Below are 26,753 nucleotides of genomic sequence, written 5' to 3'. Positions count from 1 at the left end.
TCTCAAATGTCCATTCTCTCTCAGTCTTCATCAGTCTTAACTATTTGTGGTCCAAAAGGTTCACTTATTTACCTTGGGGATAAAACCCCCTACATCCTACTGATAATCTAAAACTTCGCTGACTTGCCTGCAGAGCTAGAAAGAGCATAAGGCTCTCCTCCCCACCCCTCCTTTGATAATCCATTCCCGCTTCTCAACAAAAAGAGTACTTCTACAGTACTTTTGATGATTTAGTGCAGAGACTCCCTAACTGTTGTTCAATGCATATACAGAACCTATGACATTTTCAATATGCTTATGATACTTCGGCACTAATCCTTCTCACCAAACAGCTAGAACAAGTAATGTCCTCTCAGTATTTAGCTATGAAATAAGGCCAAAGCTAAACCAGCGAAAATCTGAAATAAAATTCTAGAAAGCTGTGGAAAGTAATTAAAAGATTGGAAACAATTATCTCCACTTTTTTCCCCCCCCCCCCACATAACCTGTCTGTGTTACAGTCTGAAAATCCTTCTGCACTGCCCCTTAGTCTCAAAAAGCATTCCTCACCAGTGCTGTCAATTCATCTAGATCTAACTGAAGAAAATATTTCTGAACGCAGAGTTTGTTGCCACAGCCTATTCCTTTCTCACCTGAAGATTAAATAACTGCACTCTTTACTATGTTATTAGACTGCACATTCTACAAAGCACAGCTGAAGCAAAATGAAATGTCGGTAAGCTGCATAGCTCAGTGTGAGTGTGACACTAGTGTCCTAGAACTTGCAGTAGCTGCTGATTTTTAACCTCTAATACCTTGAAAGGTGTAAGATCAGTCTAACTTTTTGGCCAGTTAGGTTTCATTTTCTCCACAGCAGTCCTGCTGCAATACTGACTGTATTCAAAAAAATACAGCCGAGCTGCTGTATCTGGAAACACAGCATATCCAAATAGCTGTTTCCACCTTATGCTCCCCAAGAACTGAAGTGGTTTTGCACAGGCCGTACATTTCCTGCTGTCCACCCCTGCCTTTACGTCAAACATAAATGGAGTCAGAATATTTTTAAGGTACCGACTGTGATATAGGGTATTATTATGCTGATTTTTTTTTTCCTCTTTCAAGTAAACGACCTAGCCTTGCTTCCCTTTTCCTTCGTGCTGCAATGTAGAAACAAGCAATCCCTGCGCGTACGCTTGTGCTTCATAGGTAGGCAGTGCTCCGCTTCCAGCTCGCAAGGCCTCCATCTAGGAGGGAGCTGCTCCTCGACACTTCCTGCTACTGGGCAGCTCCAGCAGCGATCCGCCTCCCAGCAAGGCTGCCTTTCAAACAGGCAGAACCAGATTCCCCAAGTAGAAAGTAATCAATTTGCCTGTCTACTGCGGTTGCAGAAGTCAGCTTCTCTCTTACACCGCTCCTGAAGATGAACCCTTGGACAATTATTTAAGAACTAGAAGCAGAAGGCATGCAGAAAATACCTAATGGAATGCCACTCAAGACACATTACTTAGGCAAATATTTGAAACAATGTTTTTCAGATCATACCGAAGCTTACCCTCAGGAGTTCCTCTGTAAAGTATAAAACAGAAAACCACCAGCACAAGATTAAAAGGTAAAGACTTTTCTTTTAGTTAATGTTTATTAAGTTGCAAATATCAGAAAAAGGCTGTGTAGTGTGGTTTAGAATGGAAATGTGCCTAAATGTCAAGACATAGAAATAATGGATGTCTACCCTGCAAAGTATTGGATATTTCTCTAGGTGAATATAGTCTCAGAGCTCTGCTGCTCATGCACAGGAATGCTACATTTTGAGGCAAGTTTTATGCATAAAACTTCCTTCTTTAGGGAATACATCAGAGTTATCTTAAAGGATAGACCTTAATTTTAATTTTCCAAGTCAGTAGAACTTCATATATAGCAATTTTTCATGTTTAAAAAACTGTAGGAGGTATACATCAAAACATATTTGAAAGCACAGGAGAGTGTCTGTTGGTTTATCACATTAAGTTTGCTGAGTGAGAAGCTTTCATATATAAAATCATGCTTGGCTTATTTCAATTCACATAAAGTATATTTGGAACCTTCTTAGTGTAACAAACTTACTTTATGCAAGAAATAAAAGAAAAGGTAGCAAATGGTTTTATATCAAGTAGGATTTTTTTAATCAACTTTAGAGAGCTTTTGAACTTTAAGAGTCATGGGAAACGATGTGGAAAGGGAGTGTATGTGTGCATTGGCACAACTGACATCTACAGTCCAGTAACAATATTTCTCTTAGAAGCCAGAAGACATGCCAGAGAAAAACAAAGTCTGAATGCAAACTATGTGTGTTCCTTGACCTGTTTCTAAAATGTAAATTACTGAGCAAAGAGGAAAAAGAAAAAAAAAACAATCAGTATTAAAGTTTACTTTACAATCCAAAAGATTTGGTGAAAAAAAATCCAGTATGAAAAGGACACATTTGTATCTCAGCTTTCATCAAAAATCTGAGAAGAGTTACAGAAAGGGTTTATTTAGGAAGAGGGGTATTTTGTGTGAGGATATGCAGGCGCATGTGTGTGTTTTCTCGTTTTGCAGACTTCGAGGGTTTTTTGAAACACTGTTACTTTCCAACTTACACATTCCTCTCCACTTGTGTGGGATTCTCATACAGTAACATAACACTGAAAATTAAATACTGTAGAGGGTACACACTGGGGGGTAATCTGTAAAAGTGTCTCAGAGATGCTGCTTTTGGGGTTAAGTTTAATCAGAGTCAGTTACCACAAACCCAAAATTTTGGGTCAAACGTGCATGGTGGCGATCAAAATTAATGAAGAGCAAAGCATCCCTGAGGTCAAAATATTACAGTACCAGAACTATCAACATGATTAAAAGCAACTTAAGGAAAAATGTATCTTTGTGATAATGATTTATCTAAGATCAAGAATATTAGTCTTTAAGGCTATTTCAAGAAGCCATAGCTTTGAGTGACTGAATTAGCATTCCTGGGAAAACAAAGGGAGAGAACCTTTGAATTTAAGAGCAGTCTACACAAGGGAAAGAACAATGACGTATTCTTCAGTCTACGGTCGCTCTTCTATCTAAAAATGCTGTTCTACCTTTTTTTCCTTCAGAAATTTCATCTCTCATCTATTAAGTTTTTTCTTGGGCAATCCTGCAGACAGCAATCAGTAGGATGTTTTATGAGGCCTCAGCAGATACAGCAAGAAAAGGTTTGTTAGTCTCTCTATGTTTTGCTTATGTTAACATCCATGAAAGTCAAACTCCTGATCCACAAACAGGCAGAAAAGATGTCTGTTTGTCAGATTGTTTTGTTTGTTCTTTCCTCTTCAGTTACTGGTAGTTCATTAGCTTTTCGAAGAAGTCACAGAAAACAAAATTCTTGATATTTTTAACAAACAAGCAAATAGGAGAACTAGCCAACAGTTTCAGGCCTCCCAGGGAGACCATAAGGCACTCTAAGATTAAGCTCTGAGTCCCCTCTTTCAGTAGACTTTCTGTGGATTGCCTTTAAAAGCTTTTAACTACACTGAAATAATCCAAATGGTGGGTGTTAACAGATCTTAAGCTACATTCTTTAGCACTCTAAGCCCCTGCGCCTTCTGGATTGCTGACAACAATTACAAGCCCATCAGTAACTTTTTACTGATTGACACTAGGCTCTTTCTCAAATAAACTGGCTTATTTCATTTCTCTAGCTTGGTTTTCACGCCTTCAATTCTTATGCAAAACAATCCTTTGAATACTAGGGTAAGCTATAAGCAAAAACCGGTGAATAAAGTGCTACAAGATTATCTGAAAACATCAATTAAGATTTTGCTTTCATGCAGTTGCAGGGAGAGGTAAGAGAGATTTCTCTAATTCAACCTTTTCCCTAAACAGTTCCTCCAGGTCACATTTAAATAAGAGAATAATTAGAAATAAGATGCTAAACTCATCCTGTTTATAATATCTCTAGGCAACTCTATAGAGCAACTTCATTCTCGTCCTACCTTTTGAAGTGGTCACAAGAATGTCAACAATTATAATTTGTTTCATTTTGGTTAAGTGGCCTCATTCTCACCTCAGGTCTGAATCATATTCCTATTTACTGAAACCATATTTCTCTGACGCACTCTGCTCTGCTATCAGTTTAATCATACCTATTGATCAAATAGGCTGCATCCAGAGAGATGTCTGAGCTCACATCAAGAACATTATGTTCAGCTTCCAGATGTGTAACTCCAAAAGCAATGACAATAAATAATATTGCCATATATTTTTGTAAGATATTTTAAAAAATTGTAAATATGTATTATTTTCTTATAATCTATTTCACCTTGATATACCAACACCAAGGCAAACATTAAAGTTGTTTAGTCAAAGTTGCCTATAAGATACGTTTTTAAAAAAGCTGCCTGGAAATCCCTGCATTTATTACAGGTGAGTTCCAGCGCTGTGATACATAGCTATAGGTCTGACAAAGATGAAATGGGAATGTAAAGTAGGTGGGATGTTGGACAGTACAAATTTTGAGCCTGCAATTCTACTGTCAGGAAGACAAAAATCTTGAAACTGATTTATAGCAATACAAAGTCGTTAACTAGGAGTTCAAACTCTATATCCTATTAAATGGAAAGAATATCACCTATCCTCTATCGTGTTGCAGCCCTTTCTCTTGCTCCTAACTTATTTCCAAACACTGCTTTAAAATATATCAACATTTGGACCTTAATTATGTGATCTTTTGGCAGAGGACACTATGATTTTCTTTCTGGATTTCTGTGATCTACAGGTGGCCATCATATTTGCACCAGCTAATTAAGTGAAGGTGCTGACTTCTAGTATTATTCTTGCTGAAATAAACAAACCCAGGTATCTACAATGTATACATTTACTTCTCTCTACTGCTCATTTCTGAGGTTTCTTAAAGAGCACTACTGACAGTAAATCTCTACTTCAATAGGTGAAAAATCCACCATCAAAACATTAAATAAGTTCTTCAGTTTTGCTTTTAATCAAGGGATACTCCATTCCCTTACCAATTACAGAGAATAATCTACAGACTAACTGATCTGCAGACGGAGATCGTTGTTTTGTCACTCAGGACTTGTAGGTGCGGTGTGCGTCACCGTAACTGTGACTTATGTCAGCGCAAAAGCATGAACTCACCACCTTCCATTACCCAAAGTATCAGCGGGGAACGTGACAGTTGCTGTCTGTACACATGGAAACGGTGGTAGATGCTTTTCCTCAAGTCTTCCTCATCTGCAGCCACACATTCATAACAAAGGTTCCAAAACTCCAAAGTACAGTCTCAGCTTTGCCACTGATTCACTGTGCATCTTGGAACCAAATACTTCATTAAAACAGCAATAAAGCCACATTTTTCTAATTGGAACATAAGAGAAATACTGACAGTCGTAGAGATTTTGACAGTATAAAAGCTTGTATGATTCACAAACTACTATATTCTCTCCCACTCCGCTAATGCTAAAGTCTGTGCTTTGTATTACTCCCTCCTCTTCTCTCTCAGGATTCTTTCCCATATCACGCAACACCACACAGTCAACACAAGACAGCTACATCTCCTACAACATGATTCTGTTACGGATTTCTGGCCAAATGCCGAAGAACATCTCAATTGTTTTAAGTAACTAAGGTCTATTTTCCCCCTCCACATCTCCCTTGGAGGGCTTACTCCAGCAGCATGATTTGGTTACACTTTTCCACCAACTTTGAACTCATTCTTACCCATCTTAACTCCTTGAATACTCAGACCTGTTTTATTCCATTTGAATCTCATGTTTTTACTCAGTATCAACATTTCTGCACCTCCCATGATCTATTTCACACTAATTAGACAACTCCCAAGCTACCTTGCTTCAAATGCACAATTTCTACGCTTCTGCACATTGGTCATTTTGGGTTCAGTCAGTAGCTTTACAGCAGTTATGGTGGGTAATGTTGTCTCAAGCAACCGGATTGTTTTTCCTCAATGTTACGTAGTAGGTAATGCCAGAAGCAATGTGCTACAGGTTATTTCTCAGAGACAAAGGCTGACCAATACAAATGACCTTTGCATATTAGTATTTTTTAATATTAAGAATGAGATACCCATTAACACTTAAGTCCCCTGTGCTGAAAATGTTACTAATTTTGTGCTATCAGATCGCATATACTCTGATACAATTTAGCTACCTTCCATATATAATGGCATCTTTTTTTTTTGGCTCATAACCAGGGTAAGCTCTCTGCCTTTGGTATTTTCTTGTTGAACCACTCCCACACTTCCCACAAACAGAAACTTGAACTTAGAACTATTTTAAAGTATGTTTTTCCAAGGACTTATCATCTTAAGACAGCGATGCTTTAAGAAGATATTTTCATCCAACTGCCTTGCTGCATGATAATCCTCGATTTAAGCATGTGTGTTTACAAGGTATTTAAGTTAAAGGAAAACTTGTAAACAAAAGAGAAAATAAACGAAAACTGTAGCAAGATTGCTTGCTTTAGTTACGGTAATAGGGCAAGATTCCAAAATACCATCAAACAAGTTCCTTCCTTTCTTGTGAGAATATACGAGAGCACAGCCTTTGGAGCAAACTGAAATTTCAGCTCAAACCCCTGGTTTTCCCCACAGACTACTATGAGTATCTTAAACTGTAGGCATTTAAATGGTATATGCGTCTCATTGATTTTTTGTTGCTAAACTTGACACTTAAAGTAGTAATCAAGTTCCGGATCAGAGTATGACTCCAAACGTTACTCAGAGCCATTGTGCTCAAAACTAAAAGTTATACAGGTTTGCTGGCACCATATAACAGAGCTATAATGTAACTTCACTGCAGCCTGGAAATGGATTAAAAGAATAATAATAATAACAACAACAACAACAACAACTTGTAACCTGGAGTTCCTTTGGGACATGTTGCCTGAAAGTGTCCTCTACCCAGTGCCCTTAATCAACTCATAACTAAGAAAAACAAACTGACCCTTATTTTTGTTTCAGTCGTAAAAAAAAAACACAAGCAAAACAGTGGCTATTTCAGCAGAGGTAAAGAAAGGAGTATGATGCAAAACAACATCTCAAAGAGCTCTTAAAGAGAAAATTCTATCCCTTGATTGTCTGGAAGTCCTCTTCTCCTGGTGGACCGCAGTATGTGAAAATGAATGTAAGAAGGCAGGCAAATTGCATCACAGATCAAATACAAACAGAGCCTTTTGTGTCAGGCAGCTTAGTGAAGGTGCTGAATAACCAAGAAATAGTGAAGAAGACTATGGAAATTAAAATAAACAGGAGTTTTTGGTAAGTCAGGGGACTGGGGAGGAAATAAAACAATTCATCAAAGCCAAAAAAGAAGCCATTAAATCTAACTACAACCAGTAACAAGAGTTTCATATGATCAACTTACTTACTTCACATATCCATTTATGCCTTTTAACTTAATGCAGTCCATATCTCATTTTTGGATGTAGGCTCCCTGTTTACTGGGTCTACTGATAAATTAGATAGGTGGAAGAATATTCTATACAGCTGCTTTGCAATTAAGCAAAAGGACTTTTCAACTTGCCTTTTTTTTTTTCCCCTTAAAAAATAAGAGGAGATAATATAAAAATTTTCATTTCCATCAAATTCATTATTTTTCAATTTAGGACATAATTTATCATCATGACAGATTAATAATAGTGGTCCAGTCATCAGGATCTATTATTTCCCTAGTCAGTGTGCTGAGGTAATTGTCGTTATAAAGACTTTCCCAGCCAGATGTCATCAGTTTGACTGGAGAGATTCATAAACCTGATGAGCAACACAGTAAAGTTATCAGAAGGCAAAGACTCTTGCAATACCCCTAAAATGTATTTGACAAGGATGTGAAAATTGTGTTCCTGAACCTGTCAACCGTACATAAAGATGCCTACCAAAAGAACAAATACAAACTTAATCACCAGTGGATCTGCGTGATAAAAACACTGCGGGACAGGGAGGGAAACCCTTCTAGAAGATAAGGTATGCCAGAGTGACCAAACTCAAACGCCGCATGTGCATTCCTACGTTTTGCTCCCCAAATACGTGTATGAAAGCACATCAATAATCCTTAAACTCTGAGTACAACTAAGGTATGGGCAAAACCGGGTCTGATTCTTCCTTCTCTCCCTTCCTTACCCCTGCCACCCCCTCCCCAAATCCATCCTGTAGCCCTGTCTGTTCTTTGGCTATGTTTTCAATTTTACATTGCTTCTAAGTGTGAACAGAGAAAGCACAGTGCCACATCAGTTTGACTAAGTTATTGCAGCCATATTATTAGAGCAACTCTGTTTCTGCAGATTATCTTTTATTAAAGACCAGCTAGCAGCTTGTGATTCTGGCTCCAAACATACAGTTTCAGCATCAGTAACAGTTCAGATAGAAAGGTGACACAGCAGCATTTATGACCAAGGAATGGCCAGAAGCATGGGCAGACCTCACCGATGCTCTTCAGATTTACACGTGTAAGAGCATTTAGGGCCATTTCTAAACATAGTCAATAATTTGAAGCTACAGTTTAACAAGCTAATGCTTTTCCATCTACTGATTTGCATTGCCCTTACTGCAGTCAGTCTCTTAGCTATTTTAAACCAAATTTTCCAGCCTTCAATGAAGAAAAAGCCTGATGAGGATATGCTAGCCTGTGCTACTTTATCACTTCAGAAGGATAATCTTTTAAGATCTTTTTTTGAATGTAGGGGACACACTAAATCACTGGAGTGCTTTCAGTCCACATATACCCTTTACTCAACTCTAAAAGAATAGGCATATTCTCTCTTTATTGACAAAAACTTCAAGGAAATAGATCTTTCATTTCAATCAAAACAACAGGACATGCCCCTATACATATACACAAACATGTAGGACAACAACAAAGACTCAGTATATGAACAAAGCTTGTTGTGGAACACTCAAGAAGTCAAGCCAACAATTTCCAAGGTTATCTTTGTCATGAAGACATCCTTATTTATTTGAAACCAGCATGTGTTTCAGTTGCCAGTATAATCAACTACATTTATTCACAAGCATGTTCAGTGGCAGGTTTTGAAGGCAAGCCCGATAGGATATAAGATATGAAACTAGGGTTCAATTGCTTACATTCCACACTTGAGTGAGACTGATGTTTAAACAAGAAAAAAATTCCATTAACAGCAATCTTAAGTATTTTCTGCTAAATTCTTTGCAAGTTTGATATTTGAGAATATCTGCAGATTTGCAATTCTGTTGCTTCTCCCCCCCCTCCCCGCCCCAGAATACAGCTATTTCAAGACCAATACACCCAAAACATTGAAAAGTAGATGTCAATCATTAATGGATACACAAATTGAAGATGAAGCCCATTATACTTCTTATGCTTCTGTGTTTAACTTACTTTCAAACCACAGGAGATTAATCATATGAAAAATTGGCAACTGCCCTTTTGAGAAATTTTACTGTGTTCTGAAGGAGTAACTGGATGACTGCACGCATGTTTTAGAGGTTTTCAGTAATTACTTGCATTCTCATAGATACAAGAAAGTCTTGCCACCTCATATAAGCATTAGCGGTGCCTTTATAACTTGCTTTTAATCACAGGCTTGTCAAGCCATGCTAAATTAACATGGGTCAACAGATGTGTTAGGCTATACTAAAACAGATTTTCAGGTCACTTCTCTGAAGCCTTGTTTAGCACTCCTGGTTCCTTTCACATGCCCCAGACTGAACTTTCCCTGCCACAGCCTCAGTGGTGCCAAGCAGCTCTGAAACATTCCTAAAGAATGTAATCTTGAAGAAATTGCCTGACTTCTGCTCTGGGGAGATACCCAGCAAGTTAGGCAATGAAGAGGAAGTACTGTAACAAAAATCAATACATGTTGCATTTCCCTCCCCCCCCCCCCAGACCAGCGTTTTCCAATAAATTACTTGCAAGCTTGCTTGATCACAAGTCTCAGTACATTACCGTAACTTAAAATGACTGCCAGGCTTTTTGGATTCTCTTGATGTGAATCAACAAACACTAAATTCAGATATTAAGGCATTAAGGGGAGGGAAAAAAAAAAAAGCAGTAAGGGAAATCCACACTGGGGTAGAATATCAACATTCTTTCTCATCATTGATTAGCATTGTAGCATTTCAAGTTTTGTTTTTCAGCTAATCCTCCTGCAGACAGCCAGATTTCAGTCTGTGGAAGACGTGTTCCCACTATTCAACTCCATGACTTATAATACACAAAAATCTATTTAGGGACTTTAAATATGCATCAGGGATCAGAGATACCACAGCAGTATCATTTGAAGCTGTTCAAATGTAACAAAATCATTTGCATATTGACAGGTTACTGGATTGATCCTTTGTAGTTATTACAAATGCACCCTTTTGGATACTATAGAGAAATACTGCATTTGCTTACTAAAAAGAAAAAAAAAAACAACCAACCAAACAAAAAAACCCCAACCAAACCAAACAAACCCTCCAAAACTTTAGAATTGGGGTTTAGGAAGAAATGCACCTATAACACATTACTCTATTTCGGAAGACTGCCCTGAAACCTCTGAAAACAGCCAAAAGTTACTACTGTACTGTTTAACATTTATGCTTGAACAACCCTTCAAAAGACAGACATTTGATTTAACCAGAAGACTCTAAGTAAAAATCCTATAATCTTCTAGTCCTGAACATTTTACTTTTTAATGAAACTTTCCATTCTTGATCATAGTCCAAGGAAAACATTCATGTACAGTTTGAGGAAAATACTTTCTTCCTTGTAATTAAAAATAGTTGAATTTAGATATTTTCTAAAACATACACAATAGAAACTTTCTCTTAGTTACATCTTCAGTACAGCTTGCACATCAGCTAGGGAAGAAAACAGAACTAAATCCACTTTCTATTAAATAAGAAACAATACAAAACAATTGTGTCCCACTATGGTGTACAAAGTACATTTGCATAAATTTTATGATGACTGCAAATGACAAGGTAAGAATAGATGACAGTAATCCAAAAAAGGCTTAGAAAATCTTCAAGCCACAATGTTAGTGATATGGATCCATCTCTACTAAAACTCAGACATTAAAAATAATATGCATTTTCATGCTAAATTATTAGAGTTCTGTTTTGCTGTACAGTTAACTGCTTCAGTTACTATCAGTTTAACTCCCCAGGCAAGGGAAGGCAAGGAAAATGGAGAAAGATTTTTCAGTGTGGCTAAACTAAAAGCCTAAAGTAGCTTATTCATGCCAGAACTCTGATTCATTAGATAGTCTATCTCATAATCTCAAAAGCTGAAGTGTGTATTTCCTACTGAGAATCCCAAAATGCTTCAGGAGTTTCACTTCTATTTCCAAAAAAGATTTAAAAGTTGATTAGTTTTCATCAAATAAGTAATTATGATAAAATAAGAATTTGAGTTACTCCTCTCTTCCTCCCCAAAATAAATGTCCTCTCCACATGCCGTATTCCTCACTGTTCTAAGTTCTGGACCCTACACCACAAATCTACCACAAAAATGGGCTTGGGCTACAAATCACTGTATGTGGAAAAACCACTATAGTGAAGAAGCTGAGGAAAGACTGTTAACCATACCCATAAGACGATAAATTAAAAACTTTTGGTTATGATTAAGTCCCACAGAAACTGCACTGACACCACCTATCTCGTACATTTGTTCAGAATACCTACCATTTCCAATTCACTGCTACTTTTACTTTACCTTTTGCGCAGAGGGAAGTAGCTTTAATCTCCAAAACTACTTTTCATGTATACAGATAACTGCTAACATTGATTGTTGCTACACTTTGATTACAGTGAAACAAGAAAAACGATATTGGAGTTAACTCCCTGTGTTGCAAGAGGGGAAAAAAACCTGAAAAAAACCTGAACCCAAAAACCATGAGAGACCGCCTCCAAGAGCTTAAACTGAGAGCTAAGGAACTACAGATAGCTGGAGAAAACAACGGTGCACCTGTACAAGAAGAAGAGCAGGAGGAGTTTGAACAGCAGGCCATTATTTATGAAAAAGAGCCCATAACTGAAAGGCACTTGCATGAAATCCAGAAGCTTCAGAATGAAATTAATAATTTGGTGGAGGAAGTTAATAAATTCAGTCAACAACAAAAAAGCCTAGTATCTTCAATGAGAAGATTCAGTGTTCTTAAAAAGGAATCTAACATAGCAAGAGAAATAAAAATTCAAGCAGAACACATACGAAAATGTTTGGACGAGCTGTCAAAAACAGTGAAAAAAGCTGAAAATGAACATGGGCCATCACGTGCCACAGTAAGAATTCTAGCTTCCCAGCACGCTTTCTTATCCCAGTGTTACCTAAATGCTATGCTCTCATACAACGATGCTATAACTGCTAAGCAAGAGAAATGCAGAAGATTTATTGTCCGTCAGCTTGAAGTAGCTGGTAAAGAGGTATCTGAGGAAGAAGTCAATGACATGCTCCAGCAAGGAAAATGGGAGATCTTCAATGAAAATCTACTCACTGAAGTCAGAATTACCAAAGCCCAGCTTTCGGAGATTGAACAGAGACACAAAGAACTAGTTAATCTGGAGAACCAGATCAAAGACTTAAAGGAACTTTTTATCCAGATATCAGTTCTGGTGGAGGAGCAAGGGGAGATGATCAACAACATTGAAATGAGTATGAAAAACACTCAAGAATACACTCAAATATCTAAAGAAAAATTTGGGCTTGCAGTCAAGTATCGAAAAAAAAACCCTTGCAAAGCACTTTGCTGCTGGTGCTGTCCATGCTGCAAATGACAAAAGAAAGGAACTGTTTGAAATACCAATGGTTCCTATTTAGTAAACCGATCTTGTAAAACAGTCTCAGGATCCCTTGATTGCTTCATTTTTTCTTCCCATTTCCCCTTCCACACAGCTCTCAGGAAAAACTGCATCTGTTTTTCCAAACAGACTTAGAAGAATGCAAAGAGATCTTCATCTGTCCCTGAATTTTACGGTTTGCACAGAAACACATGAACTAGAGGAAAGGACCAAAGGACACAAGTGACACTTTTTTTGTTCTTCCATTCATAAGAAGCTAAAACAATGTAGCAACAAACTGCCTGTGCATTTGGGAAGCATCGAAAATATTGTTAATCTCAAAGACAGTATTCATAAAAACTGTTTAGTTACCTTTTATAAAATAATAATTAGTGGCTTTAATTGTCTTGTGGTGTTTTAGCACTCATATTTATTCGGTTCAAATTCTAATATTTTTTTCAGGAATTGTTAGTAACAAACCAGAACCTGATGCCTAATCCAAACAAGAAGTCAGAAAACAGTTATCAGGAGTGTTTCAATGCTGCCTCTATAGGAAAAGTTACTTACAGGCTTACTTACCTACTTAACACCATGAAATAATGCTCCTGTTATACTAGGACAGCACACGCTGTCTTATAGAATGCAAAACAGACACTGGGTTATTTATTTTAATAACACCATTCTGTATTTCCTACAGATAGGTGTTGAGCTGATATTTTTTGAACACGTTAAAGATCACTAGCAGCAGAAGACCACATCACCAAACCTACAGGGACATTTGTTAGCAGCCTGCTGAGAAGCCAAGCATTAATAAACTGACATAGAGATATTCACATTTTTCAGCTGCATAGGCAGACCCCTAGCAGGTAAGGATAGGGGAATATGATACTTTATTAGACAGTGATAACACACGTTCTTACTACTGCCTAGCCTATCTAAATATGCAGATGCCTCTGCCTGCTTTCGCTGGTACAAAAATGAAGGAAAAAAATATAATAAAAAAATAGAACTCCATCCTTATAAAAACAAACAGAATCTAGGACCAGAGAATGATTTAGGTTGGAAGGAACTTCTCAGGGACATCCAGACCAACCTCTTGCTCAAACTCTTGCTCAAATCAAGACAGGAATTTCTCTGGTTGCAGTTCTGGTCACCACTTCTCGTCCTACCGCCATGCCTCTGACAAGAGCCTTGTTCTGTTAACTCCACACCTTACTGGTAGCCAGCAGGAAAATCTCTCCCTTAGTCTTAAGTCCGAACAAACGCAGCTTTCTGACCCTCCTCATATGTCACACTCTCCAATACCCAAGCAGTCTGGACTCACTATAGTATAGTCAACATTTGTCTTCACAGTCGTCTTGTAGTGGGAAGTCCAGAACCCGACATGGTATAGGACATGCGGTTATTTGTATCGCTACAGGAGCGGCCAGAAGAACTAGTCGAGAGTTTCCAGAACTCTACATGGTTCTGTGAAATTCTGCTAATTGTAGAAGCCCAGGATTCTCATGTAGGTATGCAAGACAGATACCTAAAGCAGTAAATATGAATACCTTCCCTGTAAAACAGAGCAGCTAGCCATTGACTCAACCTGTCCCTGTAGATAACTTAGATGTTCTTTACAAAATAGCTGAATGAGCAAGAGAAGTATACCACTACTTCATGTTGCAGCAGCAGTTATTTCTGCAGTGAACAGAAGCAAGCAGATGCGGAGTGCTTTTGCTTTCCATAGTCCCAATAGCTGGCTTCTGTCCTGTACCCAACCCCTTTTGGAACCGAATGAGAGATGGTGCTCTAACACGACTTAACAGAAAATAACAACGCAACTGAGATAAAAAAGTTATTTCCAAAAAGAAAAGAAAAACCACCAAAACCAAACACCAAACCAGGAACGTATGTCTGAATTCCTTTATGCTGTGCAAAGACACAATCAATACCACTATATCTGGATACAGTCAGAGAAGTCGAAGCAAATTAGCAAATTGCACTGCAGTTCTGCAAGACATTAAGTGAGCTAGATGTCTTTGATTTTTTTTCCACTAGATGCAATTAATCTACTATCAAAAGGGACTACGGAATTATTTTCACATTGTGATATTTATGAATAGTTGGATTCCTTCCACCCCAGCTTAAAATTGCAACTGAAATTAACTGTTATCAAAATAGAATCAGAGGTCTGAACCTTAAAGTGAAAAAGATTGTTTACACAGTAGTGACAAAAAATGAAATTAGATAATGACACCACTGATACTATTACATTAAATAATCTCCCTTAAGTGCTAGATATATGGAAGCTACCTTTACATTCCAAGGGCAGAGTAGAAACTAGTCAGTAAGCAATACAGAGAAAAAAGTTGCTATGGCCAACATGCTCTTTCATATATATAAATGTATGTATATAAATGTATATAATACACACGGAAATATGCACTACACAGAAACACCACCCCATCTTCTTCTCCTGTTTTTACTTTTAGAAAAAAACAAAGTACATAACAGATAGCCCTTTCCTTCTCTCCTGGACCCTTAAAAAGAATGGCATTACGAAGGATTATTGCAGCCAGCACTGACAGAAGAGGAAACCAAAATACACCAAACACCACCTGTTTACACAGCAGCCCCCATGCAGGAGTGTTCACACAGGCATCCTTATCTGAGAGAGAAACGTGGTCCTGGGCTAGCCCTTCCTCTTCACACAACAGATGTGTTTCTTTGAAGTAAACATGGTCTTGTTAAACAAGAGCCGTATTTTAAATCCTGGAAGAAAACCCGAGTTTTACTAATACTCAGGAAGACAGCAGCCTATCCATACACAAGTAAATAATTCAAATAGTCTTCAGCTGTATATTGGTTAGAAAATGGCAAACCAGAAACATATGTGACATGCTGCAGAAGAAAGAAGAGAAAACCAGAAAGACTTGTGGAAAGCTTTTTCTTAATATGAGGTGCTATTAACTGAAAGTAATTAGTATGAACTACGACTTACATTGACATCATGAGAATTTGATATTGAGCATTCAAAATGATTAACAGCAGAAATTTTGCAGTAATCATTAAAATAACTTTCCAGTGGGTTTTTTTAGTTACATAGTTATGCAGAAGAGCAAACAAATTAAAGCAGAGCTGCTAGTATTCTAATAAGAAATGTGAAATATTAATAGCTATAATCCCTCATCACCAAAATAACAGGTAGGAAGTATCTTTCTACTAAAAAAAATATACCTGCCCAGCAATCTCTCTGGTATAAAATTATCAGCCATAGCACATGGACTTGTATTTCCTCTTGCATGCATTTCATGTCAAAGTAAAAAAAAAAAAACAAAAAAAAACCAAAAAACACCAAAACCCAACAAACACACACAAAAATAACCCAAATCAAACCCAGTATTTGCCTCCATAATATGAAGTCTAACTGTTCCTTTCTGATAAACGAAGGACAAAAAAAAATTCTAAGAGAAGAAAATTTAAACTTGCATACCTGTGTAAGTCTTGAGGATGCTGACAGAAGAATTGACCCATGAATGTAAGAACTGCAACAACTCTTACTTTCTACAACTCAATTTCCTCATATGTAACAGATTGATTAACTACTTAAACACTTGAGTGTCAAACGAGGCCTACATGAGCAAACATAAATTAAGTAGTAATGCCGAACAGTAAAAAAAATGCCGAATATAAAGTTTAACATCTTCAAGTAATTTGTACTAAGGGTCAATAACAGCCAACACCATCAGCACTTTAGGAAAACTATCTTAAAATGACACTGTGATACTGCCATGGGCGGTGATAGGTAATAAGATACCACGGTATCAATTCAATTTGAAGCAAGTATCACACTGAATATCAGACCTCTTATATTCCCGTATTACTGTAATATACAGTGTGTTGTACCAATCTTATGCCCACATTGCATAATTCAGCCTGTTCTCTTTCCAGGCTATTGGGCCTCCACTTCTCCCTGAATAGTGCTCAGGCTCACTATCAATTCCATTATCAGGGAGGATGAGGAGCAAGAGTTGACTTCCCCTTTACTTTCCTTCTGTCAGCAGTGCATCTGTCTTATCCCTGGCAAAAGCAGAATTGCCACATGCATAGGTGTACTAGCAGATTAGGGCATACCATAATGCAATAGATCAGGATGGAAGAAAAGACGGCAAAAGGAAGAGTGGGCCAGTGACTCCAAGACTATGCTCTGTAATGAAGATTGCATCTCAAACTCTTTAGTAATGGAACCTGTTCTTCATTGTGAAATGAGACCCATCTACCCATGATAATTCACGGCGGTACCTTGCTAGCACTACTCACAGTATAAAGTTGATTACGAACAAAAGACGCCTAAGACGACACGCAGTGATGTAAATTGACATTAATTCCCAGTGGTTTTCAAAAAGGAATCTTGCTTGTTTTGGCAGATGTAAAATAAAATAGGAAAAATATTCTGGGGAAACGTTCTGTTATTCAAAGAAATAACAGAAATAGTATATTTACTAGGAAAAGCTAGCATTTAAAAACCCCCACATTTTTAACTTTAAGAAAAAAAGTTACATTTTCCAGAATAAAACACATACATTTTTCAAGGACCTACTCTTCTACTAGAAGGATTTTAAAGTATTTGTTGTGGATATAATTTTCCACATACTTCATGAAAGAACGGAAGGCCAAATTTGCACACCTCCCTATACATTATGATTAAAACACTTTTACTGCACACATCACAGTCCTAGCTGGACAACATATCCAAAATTGTTCTCCCACCTCTCCTCCCCTGCTTCTTCCAAATACACATATTAACTTAGTTGCTCACTTGGGTGATAAATTATAGCTACACTGTCTTTGTGGACGGTGCCAGAAAGCAAGCTCTGGCCCCTGGATAAGGTGGTATGGACTGGCACCCATATATGCTGTTTGGAGTGAAGCGCTTTTTGAGACCCCCTTCTGGAGATGACTTGGTCACATCCACACTACAGCACTTGACCCCAGTCTCTTATAGGCTACATGTGACATCGCTCTGGCCTTAAGACTTACATATATAAAATTATTTTATTTTTAATTCAACACGTCCAAAATAACAATCAGTGCAATGCATCTAATGAAAGAATTGTTCATGCTGATATCATATGTTTAAAGTTTTGGGACATAGCATGAGGGCACGTAGAGTGAAAGCCCTGCTGTTGCCATGTTGGACAGCTGTCCTGATTAGTAGGAGCTGAAGTTGGTATGGTCTACACCCTTACTATCTGACCAAACTACAGCGTTATACAGACACGTCCTCTCAGGAAGAGGGAGGACACGCAACTGTTTCTCTCCAAGAAGGAATAAGTCCATCATCAGCTGCCACACACACAGTATGGCTCATTGTGGTCAGAGCACCCAAAGAACAACAAAAAAAAGAGGGGAGAGGGGAGGGAGGGAATGGCTCTCCACTCAGTGTAATCTCTCAGCGTAGACAAACCACATAATTACCCTGCTGTTCAAAATGGGGGGGGGGGGGGAGGGGGAGGAGTTTAATTTGTCTACTTTCATTAAGAACTGTGTGTCAAAGACTCCCAAGCCTTTCCTGGTGGCTATTAAGTGTATCGCTGTTGAAGTTTGTTCCTATTCTTGGGGGTTTTTTATGTGGGTTCTTTTTTGTTTTGTGGGTTTTTTGTTTGTGAGTGGTTTGGGGTTTTTTTTGTTTGTTTGTTTGTTTTAACAACTCCAACTCCACATCAGCAAGTGAGAAAATCTTGAAACTGAACGAATCTACAGAGCATTGAACGAATATATAGAGCAGAGGACAAATCTGCCATCACATAACAGCAAACAACTGGAGAATACTTTTATTTAAATATTACTATCAGAGATGTTTTTGCTGTACTGAACCAGACCCCACAGTTATAAACAACATTATCTTTTTAGAGGAAAAAACATAACAGTTATCTAAATTAGGATGTAATTTTCTTTTTTTAAATCTTTAAAGATAAAAAGGAGATATATTTAGATAAAGGAACTTCATGATTCAGCATATATTTTACCCATTACAAACATCAAAATTTGCTTACCTGAGTAGAAAAAGTTTTTTTCCCCACTACTTTTTTAGACCATTTTTGCACGGACAGTTAGCCCCTACAATAACCGTACCACTGACCTATATCAAATTCATACGGGTAGAAGAGAGAGACCAAAACTAGTTTTGATTCATTCACTTCACCTATTCTCAAAGGCAGCAGACAGCCGAGTGCTTCGCTTGTTGCACCATAACCAAACACAGCATGTGCTTAACCAGCCAGGGAGGAAACGCTGAATGGAGGAAGGGGAGAGAAGGAGAAAGAGGATAAGGCTCCAGGAACTAGGGAGAGAGGTCAGAGTACGTAAGAAATGTGAGTATATTAGGGAATGTGTATATTCATTAGTACAGCGTTCTACAAATTGTATTTTATTTCCCCTTGGAATTATTATTGAACAACCAATTTTCCAAAAAGCATGCAATAACAGTACTCTTCTTAATCCGATCCTAATGTTCTGAACACCAGGAACTCTACAAGTAAAACAGGATGAAAGCTCTAGTAAGCCTTAATTTACCTAACAGGGAATGCAATTTCTGTTTCAAGTTTTTCTTTTATATATGCTGAGGCAGACCATGGTATGAAGGCAGATTAGGAAGAGAGCTCTGACAGATCAGAATTCTTGTCCAGAGGCAAATTCCTGCCTCCTTACCATTGCTACCACTCCAGTATCGCTCCTTTCCAAGTTTTATTAACTAATAAGGAAAATATTACAGAGCATAGCCACAAATATGATATTGATAAACTGATAACTGGAATGTTCCTTTACAAATACATGAATTTAATTGTCTGATGAGCAATGGTTTATTTAAAGGTCCATCTTAGCGACCAGTCATGAAGATTTTATTTTTCCCTGATCCAACTGGCAAAATTAGCTTTCTCCAGACAGATGAAAGCCCATAAATAAATGCAAAGGAAAAAGGCAATTCTGTCTTTTTTATTATTATCTACCAGAAGTGGAAAAAGGAAAAAGGAAAAAGGAAAAAGGAAAAAGGAAAAAGGAAAAAGGAAAAAGGAAAAAGGAAAAAGGAAAAAGGAAAAAAAAAAGGCATAACCAGCAGGTTATTTCTAAGACAAGCAGATGCTAGGTATGCATAATGATACACCTGATACTGTATATCGAGCAACTTCTGCTGCTGCCTTCAAAATCCAGAATGGACTTGCGCCCAGTCTTACAGCATACTTATATATACTTCATTGTACAAGATACTGCATATAGCACAAGTTAGGGTAAATAACATTAGACTAAAAGTCAGTGCTGACTGTTGAAATTTTGGTACATTGGTTCAATCTATGCTTAAAAAGAAACATGAATATCCAGTATAAACATTTTAATTGTTTCATTCTGATCAAGTCACCAATACATCTTTCATCATTCTTCAGCACACACACACATTTTGAAGTTATAGCTCACTCCTTTTCATTCCTTTAGTTTTGTTTCTTTTATTAGTTTTGAAGATGGTAAGTGGTAATTAATAAAACATTAATGAATAAGCACTTTGTATTTAAGCATACAAATAACATAGTAGAGAAATCTGTGCACCTACAGACAGCAGAGAGTAAACAAATTACACCTGTATTTCTGCTTCTCCTTGATTATTTCAAGTGCTGGAAGAGCAAAGCCAGGTTTGTCCAGACCAGAGACACACTTGTGGAGTGTGCAAACCACAGAGAAGGAATCTCTCTCCTCTGGCATGAAATTATAACAGTATTCTATGAAAAGAGAAATAGATTGTGCTCTGCACTGCAAGAGCACGGGAGAGAAGGGAATTACATAGAGTAAACTTCAACTTCCCTGGCTTTCATACACAGAGGTCCCTATTGCTTTCAGTAAATACTGGCCTTCACACATACATGCATAGACTAAAACGCACTAATTAGAAACTTAGCAAGATATTAGGGAACTTATTGCTATACGGATACCAAGTATCTCATTATTAAAAAAAAACCACACCAAAAACAACAAATGAAAAAAATAAAACAAAAGCTGAACATCCTTAGAAGAGGAAAACATTAAAAAAGGCTAACTTTCACCATAAATTTGGAAATCTACTCTTTCCTTTATTCTGCTCTTGATACATTTTCATTTTTCAGTTTTAGGGACTTAAGAGAAAAAAGTTTATGCCACAGAACTCTTATTTGGCAAGTACCAGTGACAGGGATTTGCATCTCCAACCAAAGGCATCTTCAGGGAAGGGAAGGTGCATGGGACCAGTTGAATCTCATTTGCTAAGCACTCAGCTTCCATATCACAAACACCAGTGCTTACTGACCAAGCCTTCCCACTTCACAGCTTGTAGGCTTCACAATATAAGAAGTGCTTCAAATACTGGAGCAAATTCTAGGGTTTATGTGATTTGAACATGCCAAGAGTAGCATAGCTATGCCATGAACACAGACACCAAAGAGAAAACAAAGACAATACAGGAAAGAATTCATAACTTGAGACGCAGGCTCATATAGGGAGCATAAAACAAAAAACTACTGGATCCCTCCACAGAACTGGGACACTGCAAGAGCAAATTCTGTGCACAGGCTTAAGGCTCAATCAATTAGAAGGCAATAACATCAATAAACTCAGTTTAGTCACCATTAGACTCAGTTAATACACTCTGCCTTCTGATTAGCTACTGACACGGGCCAAAAAGCAGGATCAAGTCCCCGGGAAGCAAGTGGGCTCTTTGCAGGTACAGCCAGCCACCCAAATAAACTCTATTATAGGATTAGGGCATAGAGATTTCTATTAAAAAAACCCTACAGTTGTATTTATTTAGAAACACTACACAGTTGTCAACTGTCACGGTTGCATTTTCCGAACAGATTTGAGTTAAACTAGCTGCATTAAGTTGGTTTTATTGTCTTCCCTGTACTAATAACATTCAGATAGCAATGGAAGTTAAAATGTAATCTATTTTTCAATATATATACTATTAGCTTGCTGAGCTGCACTCCACTTGATCAAAACAGATTAGCCAGTTTCACCCTCAAACCACCAGAGCATCATTACTTCTTAACAGTAAGAGGCCTCTCCTCTTAAGCTTTACAGACTCTTTATGATATCACAGAAATGTTGTGTAATTACTGCATTATCAAGGTCTTACGCTCACCAGACATAAAGATATTGTCCTGATAAACCATTTCAAACTTTCATGGTTTATTTTGTAACTTCAAAAGGGTATTTGTTCTCAAAGGCCTTTTATGTGGCTGAATTTAATAAAATATGTTCTTTCCAAATATTTTACAAAACCTAGTTTTTAAAGCAGAGAAGTTCATGAATCTATCTGTTCTGTGAAAGAATGTCTCTAGACCTTTTGAAACTTCAACTTTTTTTTTTTAATTAAAACACATGCACTGAAACAAAAGCACACGCCAAATACTATTAAAGTAAGCCTTCTTTAATGAGATTCTGCTGACCATGTATCAGCAGCACCACCATGTGTTAAGTGAACAAGTCATTTATTGCTGAGAGATTACTGGTATTGCAGAATATAATCAACCATTTACAATTTAAGTAATTGATGTAGGCCTAAATAGTAACAATATTTGTACACTATGTTGCCATGGCAAAATTGCAAAGCCTTTAATCTATCATACCATTTTGTGTAATATTAGGGTTTAAAAAAAAAAAAACCCAAACCTTATTTTTCCACTGCTAATGAAAGAGAAGACAAATAAATATCCCTGAGAAGGACTAAATAAGATCTAATGTCAGATGCAATGAATGGATTCAGTATATCACCATGTACAACTCAAGAGGGAAAGAAGGAGGGAAGAAAGCAAGCAAGCAAGCAAGCAAAGGCTTTGTTCACTAGTATGATACTAAGACTGGCATAAATAAATACTACAGGAATACTGTAAAACTGTAAGATTGCTTAGTACTGAAGTTACAGTAGTATTGGTGTACTTTATATTTATGTTTATACTATACATAAATACTTCTTTAGAAGGTGTATTGAAGGTCAAAATTTACAAAATTTCACATTATTAGGAGAACATTTATTAACACTACTTACACTAACACGGGTTTTCCCGATATCTTAGGGCTGTTTAAAACTTCTGTCATGGCTTGCTTTGTTTCTTCCATTCTTGCAATGTCACTGGAATCCACAACAAATATTACACCATAGGACTCAGCATAGTAATTTCTCCAGATATTTCGAATTCGTTTTCCACCTCCTAAATCAAAGATGGTGACTTCAAAACGTCCTTGTTTAAGGTCAATCTTGGAAAACCCAACTGTTGGAGCCACATCTTCAGGAGATTCTGTCAGAGTTCAAAGAAGAAAGCCTTCAGTAAAAAGTGTCCTTAGTTATGTAAAGAGGATTTTACATTGTGATTTGTGTAGCAAAATTCATATTTTAAAAACATGGAGCAAACCCTCCCTGTTAAGTGACACCATATTGCTAACCATGCATTTTTTTTACATTAAGATTTTCCTTCTCCTCAGGTAATTTCAAATTAACAAACTACTCTCTCTACCAGTTACTTGACATTAATTTAGATAGGAGCACTGGGGAGGGGGGAAGGGGCAAAAATGCAATTTTTAATATTTAACACCATCGTTAAACTGCAGTGGTATTCAGTGTACTGCAGTTTTTACTTTTCCCCTCACCACCAACACTCCCATCTGAACAGTTATACAGCATTTGCATGGTATTAATCCAAGTTTGAGAAGGAAAACAAACAAAATAGTTAATGCATTATGACCTGGGAAGCCTTGTGCCCTGCCAAATTTATTTTTTATCCCTCAAGGTTGCCAAAACAGCTTCAAAAGTTCAAACCAGGGCTGAGATGAAGTGACTGAAACCATGTTCTTCTGACATGTAAACTACTTGATTCCCTTTATTCAAGATCAGGTTTTGGCCTTTGTTTATTTTTATTTTCTGTTTTTTAGTTTGCCATGCAATATGCTAAAAAACTATAGCTTTAATTTAATTTAATACTTTTGCTTGCTGTCTCCCTTTCTGAAGGGCAAGGAAAGCCTGTACTTGCCTCACACCACGAAGCTGTCTCTGCAGGGGTGAGTTAATTGGATCTCTGCAACTGTTTTATGTAGCTTGGTAGCACAAGGCAGGAGAAAGAGATGTAAAATTCATCTTGTTGAGAGGAAAAAATGAAGGCATGGTCAAAAGCACTGAGCTCTGAAGAGCAGTGCAGAAGCTAAATCACCACCAGCCTTCTGCTACCGCATTCCTTTTTTGAGCAAATCCTTCACACACAGCCGAGATGGGGATTCAGAACAGACCCCTTGGCTGGAACAGGGTGAGCCAAGACGCCAGCAAGAGAAGGGTTTGGGACCCCCATTTGTGAAAAACTACAGCTTCAAAACTCAACAGGCTTTATTTTGAAGAACGTTTTGCACTGTGAGCCGTAAGTATGTGCTCTTACAAGAGAGAACAATGTGAACATGAGTGTTAGTTAAGGGTGAAAGTTATTGATGGTGCTGAGTCTAAGGGGATATTGCTGAAACATCTGCTCCTATTGTACAGTGAGGTCTCCAATAATAAAGAGTCTTCAATGTAAAAACAGGGTCTGCCACATAGCTGCAGATCCATTTTGGCAAATATGACTTTGGTGACCGTGCTGATTTGCCTAGGTTTAAGAGTCCTAAGAACTGAAATGTATTTGGTTTCTGCTAAAACCCAGCAATTGTAACTGCAGTCACCTCCTACAGGCTGTATGACTGGTGCACAGCCAGAAGTACTGGTTTTATCAACCCTAAAGACTAAATGAAGGTTCTAATCTCTGCAAGCTCTGTTAAGGAAAAAAAAAAACAATTGCTTTCTAAGGCAAGCACTATTCAAGCCCTGGAAAACAGTCATGGAAGTCAGAACTATCTTTTCCTGGAGTTTCCCTTTAGAAATACCCATCTTTATCCCATTTTTTCCCAGAAAAAAAGGACTTCTAGAAATAACTGTCACATTTACCTGATAAAGGCATTAAAGTTGATTTTGAAACAGAATGAAAGGCTAAATAACAAAGCACTCATGTTTTCAGGGCAAAGATTCAGGAGTATAAATGAGAGAATATTCATAACTTTATTCACATTTTACTAAGTCCATGACCTTGCATAACACGCATAAACAGAAAGTCGAGGTGGAGCCTCCAAAGTCTGCCAAAACACTACTAAGTACTCTCTTGTTATTACACAAGATGAAAGTTATTTAGAAAAACAATCCCACAAAGGGAAAAAAAATAGAGAATTTTTGTTTTCATAAGCACAAGTTTTATCTCAAATTATATCCTGCTTGCCTATGTCATTGGATGGTGCAAAGTACCCTCCAAAATCAAGTGGTCTCTTACTGAAGTAAGTGCCTAGAAAATTGCTAGCGCTTTTCTGGTGATAAATAATGATATAAAATATGTATCACCAGAACCATCCTTTATGTTATATACATACACATGCAATTTCCTTCTTTTGAACCTTTTCCTCATTATACATACTTACAACACTGATTTTTATAGAAAGTTTACTGATGTATGCGCATTACTGGATGGTCACCTGAAAGCATCTTCAGCAGGTGCACACAAGATTAAAAAAAAAAAAAAAAAAAAAAAAAAAGTCAGGTCCATTGATTTTGCTAATGTATACTAAGATGCGAAACACATCATTAACCAGAATATTTTGTATCATTGCCTCAATGCAAAGTAATTATTAATTAGAATGCGGTCTACAGCCTTCAGAGTTTTTGTCCTACACTTTCTTTCACTTAAAGCAACTTATGGAGTCGGCTTGCTTGTAGTTACAATGTTCCTTCAGCTATTTATTGAACTGCTGAAAAAAACCTTCCTCTAGTCCCAAAATGAGCTATGATGCTCATGAAATTTAAACATGAACCTAGAACAGATTTTGTTGCAATTTAGCATTTTGCACAGTTAATGATACAGTGGTCAACTCAAGGCACATAAGCATTCAGGCTACTCTGAACATTAGGTCTTAGTGTTTCCAAGATAATTAAACACCCCCACGGACTAATTTTTTCTGTCTCAGTGGCCTAAGGGTTCTAATGCTGCATGGTGCAATGTCTTAAGAGGCAGCCCTTTCCATACTATCTACCTTGCCTCTACACCATACTATTACCTTTGAAAAATATGTAGCAGTATGGTAGCAACTTTGTTGGAACTACCACTGATTTGGTCCACGTTAGCTCAACATGATGTTAAGTGCAGTGGCCGATGAGCAAACACAGAGCTTTCTCTCTACTTCTCCTGAGCATAAAGCATGTGACTGGGAGCACCTACTTTTTAAGTCAGCCTAGCATGACTTGCCAGATATCAAAAATCAGGATCTTTATGTTTCAAAGGTAAGACCCCTTAATTTTCCTCTCATCTACAGGTCTTCACAGCACGGGGCCTGTGACATGCTCACTTTGGCAACCACACTTGTACCACTTTTGGTGGTACAAGCACAAAAATTTTCTTTCAATAATAAGGGAGGGACAGATAAACCTTAAGGGATGTAGCAATATCTTTAGATTAAAATGATGGAAAATTAATAATTATACTCTCTCTTTCAATGCTCCATTTAGATGATAAACAAATTAATTGCTTACCTCCTTGAATTCCTCGGACTGTAGCAGTTTTACCAGCATTATCAAGACCCACCATTATTAGTGTCACCTTCCTCCATAAGGAGAAAAAAAAAAAAAAAAAAAAGATAAATATTTCAAATCTTATTTTCCTCTAGCTAGACAGTTTTTTAATACATGCACAGCAAATTTACCACAAAGTCATAGAAAGAATAGGTATCAAAATACCAAGTAGCAGTCATTGTTACAATTGTTTATCTGGTGTTCAATATGTCAGACCATCTCATTAGACAGAACAGCAGCAAAAGGTATGAAATGAAAAGTCTAATACTGTGCTGTAAGTTTCACATGAGACAATGATTTTGCTTTCAACTTGTATTTGGCTGCTGAAATTTAATTTCACAGTACTGTAAATTTTATCCTTTTTTTGGTGTGGTCATGGTC

At 37.4% G+C, this 26,753-nt stretch overlaps 2 protein-coding genes across 10 annotated transcripts in view; one reads left to right on the top strand and one right to left on the bottom strand.

The window, feature by feature from the left end:
* Positions 1-26,753, bottom strand: part of ARL13B (ARF like GTPase 13B) — a 51,818-nt gene that overhangs the window by 18,396 nt on the left and 6,669 nt on the right. For 6 of the 7 annotated variants that reach the window (XM_087758743.1, XM_087758748.1, XM_087758744.1 and 3 more), the window contains exons 3-4: positions 26,334-26,404; positions 22,794-23,043 (exon numbers count right to left, since the gene is read on the bottom strand). In XM_087758743.1, coding sequence (XP_087614869.1) covers positions 22,794-23,043; positions 26,334-26,404 — 321 coding nt within the window. The remainder of the gene's footprint in view (positions 1-22,793; positions 23,044-26,333; positions 26,405-26,753) is intronic. The other variant, XM_087758749.1, reaches the window with a different exon arrangement.
* Positions 1,299-13,379, top strand: STX19 (syntaxin 19). 3 transcript variants are annotated; one of them, XM_087758116.1, is made up of 4 exons: positions 1,299-1,588; positions 3,093-3,191; positions 4,754-4,833; positions 11,774-13,379. In XM_087758116.1, exon 4 carries the CDS (start codon positions 11,858-11,860, stop codon positions 12,734-12,736), a length of 879 nt encoding a protein of 292 aa, XP_087614242.1. In that variant the 5' UTR covers positions 1,299-1,588; positions 3,093-3,191; positions 4,754-4,833; positions 11,774-11,857; the 3' UTR covers positions 12,737-13,379. The 3 variants fall into 3 exon arrangements, with proteins under 3 accessions (XP_087614242.1, XP_087614240.1, XP_009465012.1); XM_087758114.1 differs by lacking the exon at positions 4,754-4,833; XM_009466737.2 differs by lacking the exons at positions 3,093-3,191; positions 4,754-4,833.

The sequence above is a fragment of the Nipponia nippon genome, unplaced genomic scaffold (assembly GCF_047370975.1).
Source record: "Nipponia nippon isolate SJK-2023a ecotype South Korea unplaced genomic scaffold, ASM4737097v1 scaffold_2, whole genome shotgun sequence".
Lineage (NCBI taxonomy): Eukaryota > Metazoa > Chordata > Aves > Pelecaniformes > Threskiornithidae > Nipponia > Nipponia nippon.
Note: the sequence above shows the minus strand (reverse complement) of the source record. Positions and strands in the feature narration are given on the sequence as shown.

Bases quoted from the DNA above. Each gene is read 5' to 3' on its own strand.
- STX19 (XM_009466737.2), top strand. From the start codon at position 11,858: ATGAGAGACCGCCTCCAAGAGCTTAAACTGAGAGCTAAGGAACTACAG.